Raw genomic sequence first — 16,521 nt, forward strand, 5'->3', positions numbered from 1 at the left:
GAGTTCGTGCTGAAAATTACTGCAAAGTCTCGATTCTGAATATTACCCTTAGTTAATAAATCATCTATGAGTGTTATAATGATAGTAGGCAACGGTGCTAACTAGTAAGTAGTAACTACTAATTTCTACCAAGTTGGTAACTACTAATTTGGTATTGACTATTGACACTTGAAAGTGACACTGGATATAGAACTTTGAGTGTTCTTTCAAATGCAATGCACAATGAAACCAGTTACCAGTATTCTGTATTCATTATTCAGTAATGAGTAAATAGTAATCAGTACCTAATGTCCTAATATTAGAAATGAGAATAAACCATACCAAAACGTGACAAAAATATAACGTGAATTGTAATTGCTTAATCGAAATACCTAGTAATAGCGATTTCTTGATCATAAATGCGCTGTAACGACACAATCTTTTAAAAAGTAAGTAGACACAAGTGACTCGGTCACTCGGTCGTAGTCACCTGCAGAGTAGGTAGCGAGTTACGAGAAGATTGAAGAGGTTTTACACAGTAGTTGTACATAGACGGTTAGGTACCGTTTTTAATATATCGGAAACTGAAGTCTTTGAGCATACATTCCTATAATGTGCCGACCGCTAAATCTAGCAGGTAATCAATATGTTCTAACTCAGAAAAGAGTTCACCAATTCTTTAAAGGCCGACAGCGCTTAGGAGCCTTCGGGAATCATGAGTGTTCTTGACCGGTGAAACTTAGCTTTTAACTTAATGGACTTCTGTCCATTTGCCCATAAGTTAAAATACTTAATGTTCTCAGATTGAATCTCGTTAGACTACTTATGAAACACACATATGTTATCAAAGGTTCTGTAATTGTATTGGTCATTTATTTTATCTTATATTATATTACTGAGTATGGAAACATGCATTGCTTATAAAAAAAGTTTTATAAATTTTTGTATTACATTTCAGAACCACATTCAAGAGTTTGATTGAAAATGTTATGTCCTGATATATGCAAGTTCCCTGCCCCAAAAACAATTTGTTCTTTACAGAAAAATTTAAGTTTTACTAAAACTTTAGACAGGATTAGAAATAATTGTTTTTATAGAAGTGTGATTATAACTTGTCCAGACGAAATAAAATTACCAAATTCAATTGAAGAGGCGGTGCTTGAAGACAGTGATTACTATAAAATTTCAAATTGTCCCATCACTGAGTTCATAGACTCTACTTTTATTGAAACTTTCTTAAAGAAAGGAAAGTTATATTGTTTATCAATTCTTAATAGCTGTATCAATCATAACGGCTTTGCAGTAACTTCAGATGGTTTACTAACTCTGCATGTATTAAGTTCTGTTTACCAAACATTAGGCATTGAAGGAACTAAATGTCCACATGATTTTTATGACATTAAAATTGATCTTTATGATATTAAATCTATTGGAAGGTTAAGTAATAATTTAAATAAACTAGATAAATTTAACTTGTATATAAACTGGGAACCTAACAATGAAAATGTATGTCCATCGACAATTGCTAAATATTTCTGTGATAAAAATTATGTAGTAACCCAGCATTCATTAAAGGGAACAAATTTATCTCCTGACATTGGGCAAATACCTTCTCTTGATGCTGATATTGTAGAAGTTGTAGAGTGGATGGGTATGGTGGCTCATAATGCTAATTTAATGCCACCAGAAAATTTTGTAAGTTCTTATTACATACCAGAAAGTTTACATCCAATGCAGACAACAAGGATTTCAGTAATGCTTATCAAGGGTTTTCTAACCCCTAACTTATTATGCAAAGTTGCCCAACTTCTATTTCAACATGTCTCATCAAGAGATTTAGCTAATTACTGGTCAGCTCTTAGTCTGCAAACAGTAGAAGAAAGCCTATATCAGTGGTACCCAAGTACTTCTAGAATATTTCAATCACACAACTCATCAACTAATATATTTTTCACTAGTAATGATGCTATTATTTATTCTGTAGGTCACTTAAAGTATTCATGAGTTGTTGTTTCATATCAATAAAACCAGATTTTATTTCTTTTGTATTATTTATTTTTCAAGTACCTTCCTTCATCTTTAAATAAGACTATGTGTTTAAATAAATGGTTTATTAAAAGAGAACACACAGGTACTGAAATATTTTTAACCCCTGCACCAACATAAAGGAGACATATTTTCTGAGATTAAACAACGATGAATCTTATGTTTAAATGAAATCATTTTGTCAAAGTGCTATTTTTTATAGTAGAAACAAATTACTTATTCAGCTTTAGCCAATCCTATAACACCACAGGCAATACGTGCACCAGCATTACCCGTGGTTTTGCTCAGCTCATGGCCACCAATTCCCAAGTCATCTGGATCTGCATGAACAACCAGTGTGCGTCCAATAATACTGTGAGGACCACTGAGTGAGATTTGCGAGTCTTGTATGCATACCTGTAAGGCCATATTGAGAGTAACTTGACAATTTTACAATACACTTATTGTGATATAACACAACAATTTATTTTGATTATAACCTTAGTAACTCCACCATCTTGTGCTTCAATGTTGCCTAAATCTCCAACATGTCGCACAGCCGCATCTGGAGATCCATGATCTTGCTTAAATGGGTTGAAATGGGGACCAGCTGAAGTACATCCGTTAGTATTATCACCAAACTCATGTACATGGAAACCATGTTTTCCCTGTTAACATACCCAAAAGATTAACTAAAAAATCTAGGAATATAAAATTTATTTAGGAAACTTGGTATAGGACCATAATCTTTTCAACTGATTCCTTTTCAATTAATTTGTTATATCTGTAGTTATCTAATTAATCTGATTATTCATATGATAAAATATTTTAGTTGGACATACTTAAAATTAAAATAAATTTAAAAATTTCTGGTATTTAATTTTTGTTTAGTGCTTTTATTTAATAATAATATACAATTAAAACAGTTTAGGGAGAAATAAGGGAGTAGACAGTATCTACCAAAAAGATAAAACAAAATACATACCTTGGATAGACCTTTGACCTCTCCAGTTACAACAACTGGTGCCTTGTCATCCTGATGAAATTAATTTATTTTTTGATTAAGCTAGCTTGATAGAATGACAAAGCAATTCAGTCTCTAAGAAATGCCAATTTAGATTCTATAGGATAAATTAACTTTTATTAAACATTACAAGACAGATACAGGTAGATTAAACGTTGAACACTTAAATACCTTTTGACCTTATTAATAGTTATTAAGATAAGTGCTATATTAGTTTATATTTCATACAAGTAGATAGTACAATTATGTAAGTACAGTTGATAAATTGGGTTATACAAAATATGCAGGTTACTGCAAGGTCATTAATCAATTATCAAGAAAATAAAAAAGTTTATTGGTATAAATAATATATTATATAGATTATTTTACCTTTTGATCAAATAACACTGTTCCGCTTACGTCGCCATTAAGGACACAAACAGCTTTGACTGGCATTTTTAATGAATTTATTAGTATAAATTTATTAATTTGTCTTCGATTTCTTTACCTAAGGGCTAAGACGAATGACGGTCTCAAATTAATATTTGAATTTTACTAAGTTGGCTTGACGGAGCCGGAGGTAGGATTTTTATATTTGATTGTTCGAGAAAATGTGTCAGACGTCAGTTGTTAAGAAGGCATTTTTGAAGTTGTACTTCTTTAGGCGCGTTATGAAAAATTGATGAGAGTGAAATTTTACGATTGCGCGCGCACCTATGACACAAAATTGGCAGTGTGATATAGCGTGCGCGAGCGAGATGGGAATAAGACAAACTACAAGTAAAAAGAAATAGAATATGCGTGAAGCTAACTTCACGCATATTCTAGCTTGGCAGCTTAACAAGAATTTTGAATGACCATGACAATTGACATCTGACAATGACATTTACCTTTTAAACAAATATAGGAGTTTTAATTATTGTTTAAAATTAATAATTATATACCTAGTTATTTTCATTATACAAAATATTTGTGAAATAATATAAAATATTTGTGAAAAAACTGTGCTAACCTTCCTGAGTGCTTCAATACAATTGAGGTTAACTATCCGTATGTATTATCGAGAATTATTGTTGATTAAAACTGAAACATGAACCATTATTCATTGCTTTTGTTTATTGCGTTTGTTACAGCAACTTTTTAGAAATATTCTACGACCCTATATATCAATAATTGAGAACAAAGATTTAAGCACGAATACTAATAAGGAGAAAATGAAGGCTTGGAGCGATATAACAGAGAAGTAAACATTTTAATAAGTACCTGCATCTCAAAAAAATGACCACATTATTTAATCAAAACATCAGATTTAATCTAGCAAATATAAGGACAAGAGACAAAAAACAATTGATGAATCAGTGGAAGTGCACTAAATTGAATAAAAAAAAAGAGTTGTCATCTTATCGCCGTGAAACATCAAAAACTGGAGGTGGAACAAAGCCACCATCACCTTCTCGAGACACAATGGTTTGAAGTAGATTTCAATGAATTTGATTGTGATGGTGTCGAGGTAGGAATGTTAATTATAAATATGATGTATGGTGATGTTCAAGGTTCAACCTTTCAAGCATAGGCATATGCTTACAACATTACTTTATTCCCCTACAGGGTAGTTAGAGATATTGTAATACCACAAAACATCCATGTTGCACTTGTAGTACCGAAACTCTGTCCTGCCAGAAGTGAGCCCATTCCCACTTATAATGGACTGTGGGTATAATACACCTTAATACCTGAGTGCGAACCACTCACCATGATACTTAAATTAATAGATGTTATTTATATATTTCAGGTTATTACAAATAAAATCATTTTGGAAACAATTGATATCCCAAAAGCAAATAAAGCCAACAATGACAAGGTAATAAATCAGTTTTGACATAACTTGAATACTAAAAAAGCCAAACAAAGGTGTGCACAACAATGACAACATAACTTAGCAATTTCATTATTTTGTAGGATTAAAGAAAGGTTAAAGAAAATCATGTCGAACTGAACAACAAGAATCCCCAAACAACTCCAAAGAAACCTACAAGGAAGACACCGGTATTATATTTAAATTAACACATTTATATAATTATATTAATATAAATGTGTTAAAAAATTTATAATATGAATTATAAAAAATTTTAAGTTTTGCATGGACAGAGCTTAAATTAATATTCTCTTATTTGTTGCAGAAAGCAAGTAGTCTTGGAGAAGCCTCGTAGATGCACAACCAAGTAATGATTAATTTAAAATTACAAACCGAAATTCTGATGAAGACATTAGAGTCACTTAAAAATAAATAGTATAATGAAATAAAAATGGTTTAAAGATAAATAGTGTTTTATTTGTTTAATGTAAGAGAATAATAATAAATATTTATTTAATTAATTTTTCAAATGTAAACTGAACTTTATTGACTTTAATGACTCCTTTTCCAGTCTTTGATTATTTAATTGTAATTAATTATTTGCATGCAATCAAAAACTATTTTTAATAATGCCAAAGAAGTATAACTTCTTACGCGCGTACATAAGTACACGCACCCTTTTTTTCGCTATCATAGAGAAAAATACTCTAGAGTCTGTGCGGAAAAAACATCGTCGTAGGATTTTTCATTTGGAGTACATCATCCGTCATCCTCGATTATCAAACGAGGCTTTGTGTATATAGCTGTTGCCTGTTGCTAGTTCCATATTTCACAAACGTATTGGGTTTGACAAACGAGAGATTTACACAGCGACTTCTTACCTTTTGCGAAAATCCATGAAAGCCGCAGCTGACTGTACTCTGCGGTGATCTTCAAATATTCATGCGAAACCTACTCGAGTAGTCTGTGAATGTAAACAGTAGGTAAATATAATGTTACTGTACATTATTATATTTACCTAAATAATGAATAATTGAATAATCAGTTCTGACCAGCGCTTCCAGATACACTGTAATTACAGTAGATTTACTGTATTTTAGACTTTTCTACTGTATACTGTAATGATAAAATACAGTGTATGAAAATACTGTATTTAATTTCCGTTCATATATATTATCAAATTAATCAAATTTAATACGTTTTACGTATTACAAAATACGAAATATAAATTTGCAACCTAATCTAGAACCCAGAACCACTGACCTCTATCTATAGACAATGTAGAGTAGGATTGTTACCTACATATTAGTTTAAATGCGGGGAATTCCCCAATGAATCAGAACTAACGCTTAGCAAAAACTAACCGTCTAGTCTTTGCCTCACTCAAACGCTGAGTGCGAACGCAAGTTTAGTGAAATTAATAGTATAAAAACCAAGCAGAGGAACTGTCTGATCACAAATACTATTAAAGAAAATATGTTAGCTCAGCAAGCCATTCGTCGAAATTCTGAAAATTCGTCGAAATTTAATCCCACTAATGAAATGATTTTGAAGATGAATGCAAAAATTTATCAAAATCATGAGGAAATTATTTTAGAATAACTTACAATGATATGAATTTACAAATAAATTAATACAGCATCTTATTTTTCTTTTAATATTTAAACAAACTTTTACTGTAATTTTACTGTAATCGAATTTCGAATCTGCTGTATTGTTTTAAGAAACTACTATATTTTTTAGCTGACAACACTGTAATTTTACTTTTGGGATCTGGAAGCACTGGTTCTGACACTCATAGTGGTAACACTTTGTTTTGTATTTTAGAAATAATATACAAAAATGTTCAGAATATAATTTGTTTGAAAAAGCGCAAGTTTGAGTATCCAAATATGTCTCTTTTCCCGGCTTATGTCGAAGTTGTAGGATTTAAAGAGGACCAACTTTCAAATACAGGTAATTCCGAAAATACAGCGATTCGATTACATATTTAAATATTTCATACATATATATTGTTTTCTATTAAAGTTTTCTGTGTGCTCAAGTCCAGGAGAAATACTAATTTGTATTATTAGAAAATTTTGTTTTAGTTGTTTATCTCCTAATATTTTTTTAAAATTTTACGTTATTGTTATTATTTGAAGAAAAAAGGCTGTCGTCTCATGACATTACTGAGGCGATGGAAGTACAGTTGCTGTCCAGTGATGTTGAAGATGATGCAGTGGCACATGATAGATGTTGTAAACCACTTTTACAGTCAACATTATCTTCAGATGACTTTTATTTAGATTGCAAGGTGGACTATGGAAATTTGCATGTTTCTACACTTTATTATCCAGGTAGACCACAGTAAGTGAATTTTCTTCTACTTCTTAAAACCGAAGGTTATCAATTGGATAATTGTAATTTTTTTTCTTCTGTTTATTAATGCATTTAATTTTTTTTTTCTTTTCCTTGAGTCAGTAACACATGAGTTCTTAGACATTTTATATAAAATTTTCATAAATTTATATAAAATTCGTTTTGATATAAAACTGCCTTAAACATTTCAAATACTCAACCTTAGTTGATGTGCCTCTTGTACAATGTAACTTTTTTCTCTTCTGTCACTCTTTTCTTGACTCTGTAGTATAGAAATTATGCAGCCCCCAGCATAGCTTAAAAGATTTTACAATATGTATGTTAGGGTGCTAATCAATTTAACAAGATGTCATGCTGTGCGCTAGGTTGCAGGCGGCCCGGTCCGTGAGATGGCGGTGTAGTGTGGTGTGTGTATTTAGAGACATCATAACTTATGAATTACATATTATCTTCATTATAAGACTGTTTAAAAGAAAGGTATCATGGTTAGGCCGGGTTCCCACTATGCTGGACTGGCAGATCTGCCGGAAACCGGACACTGGACAAAGTGTTCACATTACACCGGACCCCAGAAGAAAATCGGACAAGCAACTCAGTTGAATTTGGACCAGTGCCCACAATGGACGATGATATTGTTGTGTTGTGGTGGTGGTGGTGGTACAGAAGGCAAAATAAAAGAAGAAAGTACATCCTATTTTATGGGAAACTTGGGACATTTGAAACATTGATGGGTGAACTTAGAAGTGACGTAGCAAAGTTCTTCAATTATTTAATTAAAGTTTCTATTTGAATGTCGTTCATCATGCTACACGTCTACTGTACTCAGAAAATGCGAGCCGAATGAAGCGCGGGTAGCACCGAGCACCGGCGGGGCGGGGAACACGCGCCGGAGCTGGTTTACATTACTCCGGTCCGGTGATTTTACCGGCATTTTGTAGTGACAAAACGCTCGGTAAAAATGCCGGGCTCAGCGAAAAAGCCGGACTCGGGATAATGTCATAGGCCGGGTTCCCACTACGCCGGACCGGCAGATCTGCCGCGCCGGTAAATCTGCCGGAAGAGCTAGTGGCTGTACAATTTATATGAAGCTATTCACATTATCCCGGGTCCGGCATTTTTGCCGAGCCCGGCATTTCTACCGAACGTTTTGTCACTACGAATTGCCGGTAGAACGACCGGGCCCGGAGTAATGTGAACGAGTTTGTGCCGGTATCTGTCCCCCGCTCGCCCTGCTCGTGCTCCCCTCGCCCCGCCCGTGTTCCACTCACGTCATTCGGCTCGCATGTTCTGGTAAAAGTAGACGTTTAGCATGGATATTCAAGCAGAAACTTTAATTACGCTTGTCCAAGAGAGACCTGTTCTGTGGGATAAGACCGAAGACGTTTATAAAGACAAAAACTTAAAGTTAGCAGCATGGCGTGAAGTATGTTTAATACTGAAACCAAACTTCGATGAACTGGATGAAAAAGAAAGAAAACAGTACGGTGAGTTTTTAATGTTTTATTGATAAAATGTAAATGCATTGATAAATTTTATTTTATAGCTGCTGCCTGCCACGGAACGGAACCAATATCTGAAACAAAATAATTAGTAAATGATGTCCGTATAGCGTTGGCATTAGGGCCACCTCGACTCGACACATTTCGATTCATGGGTGTAGTTTCTTGTTCTTGTCTATGTTCTATATTTTGGTAACTTTCAAAATTTATACCATCTTTTTCTCTTACAAAATTATGTAAGACTGCACAAGCTTTAATTACTTGAATTGCTGTGTCTACGTTGAGATCTATAGCTCGATGGATTATTCGCCACTTATTTGCCAGAATACCAAAAGCGCACTCAACATACCTTCTTGCTCGACTTAGTCTATAGTTAAAAATCTTTTTATCAGTATTCAAATGTGTACCTCCATATGGACGTAGGAGATTAGGTGTTAAAGCAAAGCCTTCATCGCCAACAAGTATAAACGGTAATTCTTCGTGCAAGTTTTCATGAAGCGGTCTAGGCTTTGGTACATTTAAAGTACCATCATTGATCTTTTGCCAAAATGTACTATCCTTTAATATACTAGAATCGCATTCCTTGCCAAATGAGCCCACACTAATAAAAATAAATCGGTACTCTGAATCGACAACTGCCATTAATACAAAAGAATAATACTCCTTGTAATTAAAGAACATAGAACCACTCTTGGCTGGTTTCAAAATTCTGATATGTTTGCCATCTACTGCTCCAAGACAGTGAGGAAAGTTGGCTTTTCTTTCGAATCCTGAAGCGATGTCCTCCCATTCTCTCTCAGTATCAGGCAGCTTAAGGAAATCTGTCTTTAGGTTTTCCCAAATGACGTGGGTCATTTCTTTTATTAGTTTACTTATTGTCGAAACGCCTACTCTGTATGAGTAATGTATTTCTTTGAATGAACATCCTGAAGCTAAATATCTGAAAAAAAAGTATTTTTTGTTAATACATTATTACTTTATACGTCACCAAGAAACAAATTGTATTGTTTTATGATATTTTTTTATTGATTTCAGGAAAACAGGTTTCAACTAAATGGAATAATATACGAGATTCGTGGCTTAAGACAGTAAAGAAACAAAAAGATGAGTCTAAATCTGGATCTTCGACCAAAAAGACACGAAATTATTTATATCACGAGCAATTAATGTTTTTGAAAAAAGTCTCCGAACCTCGACCACCACATGAGTCAGTTTCAAAAAAAGCAAGAACCGAGACTGAAGTAGGCATGGAATCAGATTTTCGTTCACCTTTAATTAAAGATAAAAAAAAAATTGATAATAAAGAGGTAAATGACAGGATGGTAAAGTTTTTGGACTCCAGAATAAACCCAGAAAAGGAAAACCATCATCTATCTTTCTTCAAAGGCATTATACCAATCTTGAACACTTTAACTATCGAAGAGACTTTAGAATTTCAAGCTAGCGTCATGACAATGTTGCAAAAAATTAAAAGTAGGAATTATGAGAGACCAAATTACGGACATTGGCGTGATTCATATAATCAGATAACCGGACCAGATCAGTATTCTGGATACTACACACATAATAGCGTCAATCAACAGCCAATACCTACGCAAGATCAACACTACCCTGGATACTCTACGCAATATAATAGTAGCAATCAACAGGCAACAACATCTATACCATCAACTTCATCTCAGACATCGAATCCGATTCCAGCTTCGCCATCAGCATCTAGTAATCGTTCCATACATTCCCAAGACTCAGATTACTTAGATTTTGAAGGGATTTAAGTTTGAGTACAAATAAATACTTAAATAATTGTTTGCATTTTTAATTCATAATGATTATCAAATACATACACCCTCCCACACACACACATTATATATATTCACATTCATGAAACAAACATACATAGCAAACATTCATTCATTCATACAGTCTTAAGTAGGTACCTACGTCAAAACTATTATTACGCAATCTAGTGCATAAAATAATCTTACCTTAGACATATGGCTAATCTTTGTTCTGGGCAAATACATTCTCTGAAACTTGTATCTCGTACTCTTATGTCTAGTCGTCCCAGTAAATCGTCAAAAGTGGTTGCTGTCATTCGAAAATAATTGAAGAACTTTGATTCGTCTCTTCTAAGTTCACCCATTAATGTTTCAAATGTTCCAAGTGAAAATCTTTCCCGTAAAATAGGGTGTACCCAATGTTTTCTTTTATTTTGCCTTCTATTAAGATACCACCACAACACAACAATTTCGTCGTCCATTGTGCGCGCAGGTCCAAATTCAACTGAGGACTGTCTGAATTTCTTCCGGGATCCGATGTAATGTGAACACTCTGTCCGGTGTCCGGTTTTCGGCAGATCTGCCGGTCCGGCGTAGTGGGAACCCGGCCATACAATTTGTACAGCCACTAGGCCTTCCGGCAATTTTACCGGACCGGGATATCTGCAGTTCCGGCATAGTGGGAACCCGGCCTTAGCGTTTAATGTTGCATAAAAAAAATCTCTTCACTTCACTTGGAAGAGGATTTAAAAGATCTAAAAATCTAAATATGAAGAATTATTATTAAAGTAAAACATCTCTATTTTTCAGATACAACTACACTAACTCTCTGACAATTGGATCGAAACAAAGTAAAAAAGACGAAAAGAAAAGGTGGAAAAGATATTTTTCTAAAGAAATAACAGATGAATCCGATAGTTTAACGGAACGACTCATCGCCTACCGCAAGCTTCTCACCGAGACGCCGGACGATCTTCAGCTTTGGGAATCCTACATCGACTTCAGGGTACTCGCATCGTCCCCTCGGCGCCGCGCTGTCGGCCAGGTCTCACGTCGGGTCCGTTTTCCAGGAGGTGTGCGAGAGCGTGGAGGGAGCCCTCGAAGCGGCGCGGGAGGCGGCCGGCCGGCTGCCCGATTCCGTCCGCCTCAGGGAGAGGCTCCTCGACCTCATGCAGACCGCGCTGCCTCGCCGGCGGTACGTCGAAGAGCTGCGGGAATCGCTCCGGAAAGGTATAGATCGACGCGAGCCGAAGCCCGGCTCCGAAGGTCTCCGTGAACGAGCGTCGGAAACGTTTCAGAGCGGCGCCCCTCGGTCCGCACGGAGACGTGGGCCCGCCTCGTCGCCGCCGCGGGGCCGGAGGGCGAGGCGACGGAGACGGCGCGGGCGGCCCTGGCCGACTGCGGTCGACGCCCGGCCGCCGCGCTGCGACTGCTGCACGCCTTCGGCCTGGGCCTGCGCTCGGCGGGGCTGTGGGAGAGGCTGGTGCTGGCCGTCGAGCTGCTCGTGGCCATGAACCTTCCCGCGCCCGAGTTCCCGCCCGCGCCCTCCGAGTCCGCCGCGGCCGAGCGACGTCTGCTCGACCTCGAGGACGAGGTGACTATCGCCGAACGTCGTTCGCTCGAAGCCGAACACTATTCGAAAGATCTGTTCGCGAAACCCTTCACCCGCCTCCTCCGCCAGGCCGTCCGCAGCGGGTTGCCCGTCGGCGTGGTGTGGACGCGCGTGGAGCGAGCGCGGGCCGCGGCCCACTGGCGCCCCGCCGCCCCCCGCGCCTCCGACGCCGACCCTCAGCGCGCGCCCCTGCCGGCGGACGTGGCCGACCTGCTGCTGCCCGTCGTCGGCGACGCCGACGTCGCCGGCCTCGCGGTGCGGTTGCTGCTGCTCGCCAAGGTGCCCCTGCTGCCGGCGACGGAGGCGGCGGCGCGGGCGCTCGGCGAGCGGGACGGCACGGCGGAGGCCCTTCTCGCTCTCTCGAGCCGCGGGCCCCGCCCCGACGAGCCTCCGGCGGCCGCCGCGCTGGAGGCGCTCGCCGATCCGCCGCACTATTTCGCCGACGACACCGGTAGGACGAGACGGCGGAGGGACGGGGAGCGGGCGACGGATGACCGAACGTAAAAACGTAAACGTCCCGTGCAGGGTACGGCACCTGGGTGTCGGCGTTGTGGGAGGCGTGCTGCTCGGCGTGCGGCGGCGCCCGGCGCGAGGCTCTCGTCTGCTGGCGGCTGCGCTGGCTGCGGGCGCTGCTCCTGGCCGCGCCGCCGGACCGCCGCGCCGAGCGGGCCGCGCTGCGACGTCGGGTGAGGTCGTCCGCCGTCGGGGTAGTTCCGTCGACCGCGGCCGATCGCTGACGAGGGGTCTGCCCGCAGGCCCGCGGCGTCCTGAAGCGGTCGGCGCCGACTTCGCCGACGGCGTTCGCCGAGTTCGCGCTGCTGGAGGCGGACGCGGCGCGCGGCGAGGGCGTCGAGGACGGCGCCGAGAGGGCGAGGGCGGCGGCCGCGCACGCGCTGCGCGCCGCCCTCGCCGACGTCGACGCGCCCCCCGAGGACGCGCTCTACGTCGCCAGGTACGTGTCGTCCCGGGCCGGCCGGGGATCTCCGGACGCCGTCTGACCCGCGTCCCGGTCCGCAGGGTGACGGGCGAAGTGAGCGGGGCGGAGGCCGGCGAGTGCGCGACGGTGCTGGCGGTGCTGCGCCGTCCGCCGCCGCCCACGCTCGGCTTCTCGCCGCCCGACGCCGCTTCGAAGGCCGCCGCCCTCGCCGCGGTGAGTCTCAATTTGCAGTACGATAACTCTTTACAAAACACTTGCCCTGTCGATATTCTACCGTAATCCGGTCACCACATTTCAAAACGCACATAAATACCATCGAGACAATTCAAAAACGTTTCCTCGAACTCGAACTACAAGCCTCGCTCATACGTAGGTCTACGGCTTTTTTGCTTCGTCTTGCGTCTCTCGCGATGCCTGCCAAAACGGCTGAAACGTTGACGTAGATGAGAGAGCGTCGTGGCGAAAAAAACGACCTGCACTCTTTTGGCCAAGGTAACGTAGGCCACGGTGTCCAAGGCTACTCGCTTCAAAGCCGCAGGGACACTTAAGGGGAGTACATATGGGCGCTTCTAAGCGGAGGCAATGCGTAGTGATTCAGGGTCCAAAACGAATAATGTTAGTGTAAAAGTTATATTATTGTATTTTGCTGTGTATAGCGTGAGACCCACGAGAGTAGTTCAAAAGTCGCGTCACTTTCGACATCTCTTGAAGCCGGAACTGCTTGCTGCACTCGATCAGCTTTCTCTCTTAGGGAATTGACATCTTAGAGAGTTTCATTTCGTTAGCCTTTGAGGACTCGGCCTAATAAAAAGTCAACCACGTTTACTGATATCGGCCATCTCGAGCCCGATCGACGCATCGGTCGGAATGAGTTGTGACCTGTGTATTAGTTTGGACTCCGCATGAAACAAAATACGGTCTCACGTCGGAGCAGCTGCAGCAGCAGAAAGACTTCTTGACATAAAGAAAGAAAGAAAGAAAGAAAAAAAAAATGGTGCGTGTACTTATGTACGCGCGTAAGAAATTATACTTCTTTGGCTTTCTTTATTTTTTTAAAATATTAAATAATGAATAATCAATATTAAGCGTTAATAATTTAACAATATTTAATATTTAGTATATTATTCAATTATTTATTAATATTAATAATAATTATTATTATATTATATTATTAATTCAATTTAATAACTAGGTATGTTTCATAACCTTTTAACTAAGTATAAATAGGTCTTTGTGAAAAAGCATTGCTAAATTTCTTTGAAAAAATAATTAAAACTGCTTTATTTGTTTAAAAGGTACTACAAGTAGATTGTGTTATTCCCATCACGCTCGGCGCCCATACTGAATTTTGTGTCACGGTGCGCGCGCATCGTAAAATTTCACTCTCATAAATATTTCATAACGCGGCTAAAGAAGTATAACTTCAAAAACTTTATTATCCACAATATACAGGATGTTCAGATGAAGTAAAGCGCACTAGGATTCCCTGTGTTGTGGGCGGCCAGTCTCTTCCTTTTGACTCGTAAACAGTGTTTTATCAATTATATTAATTATTTCTACACGCTTATATTAACACTATTTTTGCACAATCAGAATATTTTCAGTATCAGCATATGACAGGTTAACAAGATATCGTTTGAGTTATTTAGTGAATGTATGTAAAGTGATTTTTGAAATGTTAGTGATAATTTTGTTTTTAAGGAAGTGGTTAAAGATGAAAGGGTCTCGGAAGGACAAAAGGCGTCGGGCGAAGAAAGTGCGATTTTTGGGTTGCTTATATATAGGTTTGCGTTTTCGGCAAAAAAAGTCGGCATATTGCTATTAAGTATAATTGTCTCACAGTTAAAAGTTTTGTTTCATTGTACAATTTTGAAGTTCAGTAGCGGAAGACAATGCCGCTCCACCCCATACAGATATGCAGTATACACTATCTTGATTTTATGTGGATCACTAGGTTTTCGAAAGCGTTTGAAAACATTTATAAGTTTGCGAACTCGAGAACATAGTTTATTTGAGGGCCCCGACAGCCTCGAATCAATCTCGAATCCCAGGTATTTGGTTGTTTTCGTGGGTTCCAGGAGAGGGCAGTCGCTGTGAAGGTTCAAACATGAGTGTAATTTAATAGGCGGGATAGGGTTTGGTTTGCTGGATTTCGATATGTAAAAACATATGTAGGTATTTGGAGATTATCTAAAAGCCATTGAGAGATTTGGCGAAGGCCTAAATGAGCTAACAGTGTGGTTTGTTCCCGAGAGTGTGAGTGTGACATCTATCTCTACTATCTGTCCTAAGGAACGATAAGGACTTACGGTCGGTCTGAGGGTGGTGAGTTCAGTCCGTGAATTTTATTTGTATCGACGTACATTTTTATTATTATTCTCTTTACTCGCACAGTGCGAGGAGCGGTGCGTCGAGTTAGAGCGGAGCCTGAGTGAGACTACCGAAGAGGAGACGACGGACGTGACGTCGTTTCTGCGCCCGAGCTCGACCGAGTGGGCGCGAGCGAGGGTCGCACTCGCGTCGCCCTCTCGACGCCGCGAACTGCTCGCGCGACTACTGCACGCGCAGGCGCACGTGGCCAACACCGAAGGAGACGCCCTGCGATACTACGAGGAGACCGCGAGCGAGCTCGTCCGGCGGGGCGCCGCCGCGGGGGCCGAGCACCGCCTGGCGCGGCTCTACCCCGGCAACGCTCACCTCAACCTCGGTGAGTCCGCCGCCGTCCGACGCCGACGCCCCGTTCTTTCGAGAGCTGACGCCTTATCCTCTCCGGCAGCGAGCGCTTCCGCCCGACGGACCCCGAGCGTGCAGTGGCGCCTGAGCGCGCTGGCTCCTCCGCGGTCGCCGACGGCCGCCCTAGCCTCGCTGCTGCCGACCTTCCTGCGTGCGTCGTGTCGGGACTGGCCGCCAGTCGGTGGGTGACCCTCCGCCCCGCCGTAGATGCGTCTCCTTCCTCTCGATTGTTTCGATTCACGGTAGTCTCGATGCGGCAGAGACGGCGCGCGCGGTGCGAGCGGCCAGACGGGCGACCGGCGGAACGGGCGGCGTGGCGAGCGGCGGAGCGGCTTGGGCGGCGAGGCTCGAGGCGGAGGCGCGCGCCGCCGACCCGAAGACCAAGCGAGCCCTGCTGACCGCGCTGCAGCTGACTCCGCACGATAAGGTGAGTACTCCGCTCCCCCTCCCCGCGACCCCCGCCGCCGAGGCTGACGGACCGACTTCTCCGCAGTGGCTGCACGTGCGAGGGGCGCGCTGCTGCGGCGAGGAGGCGGAGGTGTTGGCGGACGCGCTGCTCGAGAAGCAGCTGCGGCTGCACGCGCTGCCCGACGAGCTGCGGTCGCTCGACGGACCTCCGGCTTCGGGAGCCTCTTAGTTAATAATAATAAATATTTGGTTTGAAGAAACTTCATCCTTCGGCAATAAATGTTTTCCTCTATAGTTTGTTATTTTTTTCCAAAGACTTGAGAGATCGATC

At 41.1% G+C, this 16,521-nt stretch overlaps 5 protein-coding genes across 11 annotated transcripts; 3 read left to right on the forward strand and 2 right to left on the reverse strand.

The window, feature by feature from the left end:
- Nucleotides 1-215: 215 nt before the first annotated feature.
- Nucleotides 216-2,020, forward strand: LOC125062171 (ribonuclease P protein subunit p40-like). 2 transcript variants are annotated; one of them, XM_047667871.1, is made up of 2 exons: nt 216-428; nt 938-2,020. In XM_047667871.1, the coding sequence occupies exon 2, from the start codon at nt 964-966 to the stop codon at nt 1,981-1,983; it is 1,020 nt and encodes a 339-aa protein (XP_047523827.1). In that variant the 5' UTR covers nt 216-428; nt 938-963; the 3' UTR covers nt 1,984-2,020. The 2 variants fall into 2 exon arrangements, with proteins under 2 accessions (XP_047523827.1, XP_047523836.1); XM_047667880.1 differs by lacking the exon at nt 216-428 and adding an exon at nt 435-616.
- Nucleotides 2,021-2,075: 55 nt separating this feature from the next.
- Nucleotides 2,076-3,599, reverse strand: LOC125062233 (superoxide dismutase [Cu-Zn]). Its single transcript, XM_047668010.1, has 4 exons — nt 3,398-3,599; nt 2,990-3,040; nt 2,505-2,672; nt 2,076-2,421 (listed from the first exon to the last, which is right to left on the reverse strand). Exons 1-4 carry the CDS (start codon nt 3,461-3,463, stop codon nt 2,242-2,244), a joined length of 465 nt encoding a protein of 154 aa, XP_047523966.1. The 5' UTR covers nt 3,464-3,599; the 3' UTR covers nt 2,076-2,241.
- A 1,988-nt stretch (nt 3,600-5,587) lies between these two features.
- On the forward strand, nt 5,588-16,484 carry LOC125062143. Of its 5 annotated transcripts, XM_047667779.1 has the most exons (14): nt 5,589-5,906; nt 6,648-6,818; nt 7,007-7,211; nt 11,311-11,506; nt 11,571-11,730; nt 11,799-12,094; nt 12,182-12,563; nt 12,638-12,798; nt 12,868-13,064; nt 13,130-13,262; nt 15,444-15,756; nt 15,826-15,963; nt 16,043-16,209; nt 16,276-16,484. In XM_047667779.1, the coding sequence occupies exons 2-14, from the start codon at nt 6,755-6,757 to the stop codon at nt 16,417-16,419; spliced, it is 2,556 nt and encodes an 851-aa protein (XP_047523735.1). In that variant the 5' UTR covers nt 5,589-5,906; nt 6,648-6,754; the 3' UTR covers nt 16,420-16,484. The 5 variants fall into 5 exon arrangements, with proteins under 5 accessions (XP_047523694.1, XP_047523726.1, XP_047523705.1 ...); XM_047667738.1 differs by having other exon boundaries at nt 5,588-5,906; nt 15,444-15,963; XM_047667770.1 differs by having other exon boundaries at nt 5,588-5,862; nt 6,690-6,818; nt 15,444-15,963.
- Nucleotides 8,230-10,526, forward strand: LOC125062181. The gene is made up of 2 exons (XM_047667893.1): nt 8,230-8,707; nt 9,758-10,526. The coding sequence occupies exons 1-2, from the start codon at nt 8,533-8,535 to the stop codon at nt 10,495-10,497; spliced, it is 915 nt and encodes a 304-aa protein (XP_047523849.1). The 5' UTR covers nt 8,230-8,532; the 3' UTR covers nt 10,498-10,526.
- Nucleotides 8,709-11,127, reverse strand: LOC125062163 (protein ALP1-like). 2 transcript variants are annotated; one of them, XM_047667856.1, is made up of 3 exons: nt 10,708-11,126; nt 9,130-9,662; nt 8,709-8,796 (listed from the first exon to the last, which is right to left on the reverse strand). In XM_047667856.1, exons 1-3 carry the CDS (start codon nt 10,980-10,982, stop codon nt 8,756-8,758), a joined length of 849 nt encoding a protein of 282 aa, XP_047523812.1. In that variant the 5' UTR covers nt 10,983-11,126; the 3' UTR covers nt 8,709-8,755. The 2 variants fall into 2 exon arrangements, with proteins under 2 accessions (XP_047523812.1, XP_047523803.1); XM_047667847.1 differs by having other exon boundaries at nt 8,709-9,662; nt 10,708-11,127.
- Nucleotides 16,485-16,521: the final 37 nt, after the last annotated feature.

This window comes from Pieris napi, chromosome 2 (assembly GCF_905475465.1).
Source record: "Pieris napi chromosome 2, ilPieNapi1.2, whole genome shotgun sequence".
NCBI lineage: Eukaryota > Metazoa > Arthropoda > Insecta > Lepidoptera > Pieridae > Pieris > Pieris napi.

Bases quoted from the DNA above. Each gene is read 5' to 3' on its own strand.
- LOC125062171 (XM_047667871.1), top strand. From the start codon at position 964: ATGTTATGTCCTGATATATGCAAGTTCCCTGCCCCAAAAACAATTTGT.
- LOC125062233 (XM_047668010.1), bottom strand. From the start codon at position 3,463: ATGCCAGTCAAAGCTGTTTGTGTCCTTAATGGCGACGTAAGCGGAACA. The intron at 2,673-2,989 runs GTATGTATTTTG...GTATGTTAACAG, and splicing joins AGGTCAAAGGTCTATCCAAG to GGAAAACATGGTTTCCATGT. The intron at 2,422-2,504 runs GTTATAATCAAA...ATGGCCTTACAG, and splicing joins AAGATGGTGGAGTTACTAAG to GTATGCATACAAGACTCGCA.
- LOC125062143 (XM_047667738.1), top strand. From the start codon at position 6,755: ATGTCTCTTTTCCCGGCTTATGTCGAAGTTGTAGGATTTAAAGAGGAC. The intron at 6,819-7,006 runs GTAATTCCGAAA...TATTATTTGAAG, and splicing joins GGACCAACTTTCAAATACAG to AAAAAAGGCTGTCGTCTCAT. The intron at 15,964-16,042 runs GTGGGTGACCCT...TCGATGCGGCAG, and splicing joins TCGGGACTGGCCGCCAGTCG to AGACGGCGCGCGCGGTGCGA.
- LOC125062181 (XM_047667893.1), top strand. From the start codon at position 8,533: ATGGATATTCAAGCAGAAACTTTAATTACGCTTGTCCAAGAGAGACCT. The intron at 8,708-9,757 runs GTGAGTTTTTAA...TATTGATTTCAG, and splicing joins AAAAGAAAGAAAACAGTACG to GAAAACAGGTTTCAACTAAA.
- LOC125062163 (XM_047667847.1), bottom strand. From the start codon at position 10,982: ATGGACGACGAAATTGTTGTGTTGTGGTGGTATCTTAATAGAAGGCAA. The intron at 9,663-10,707 runs GTAAGATTATTT...CTTTTTTTTCAG, and splicing joins AGATTAGCCATATGTCTAAG to ATATTTAGCTTCAGGATGTT.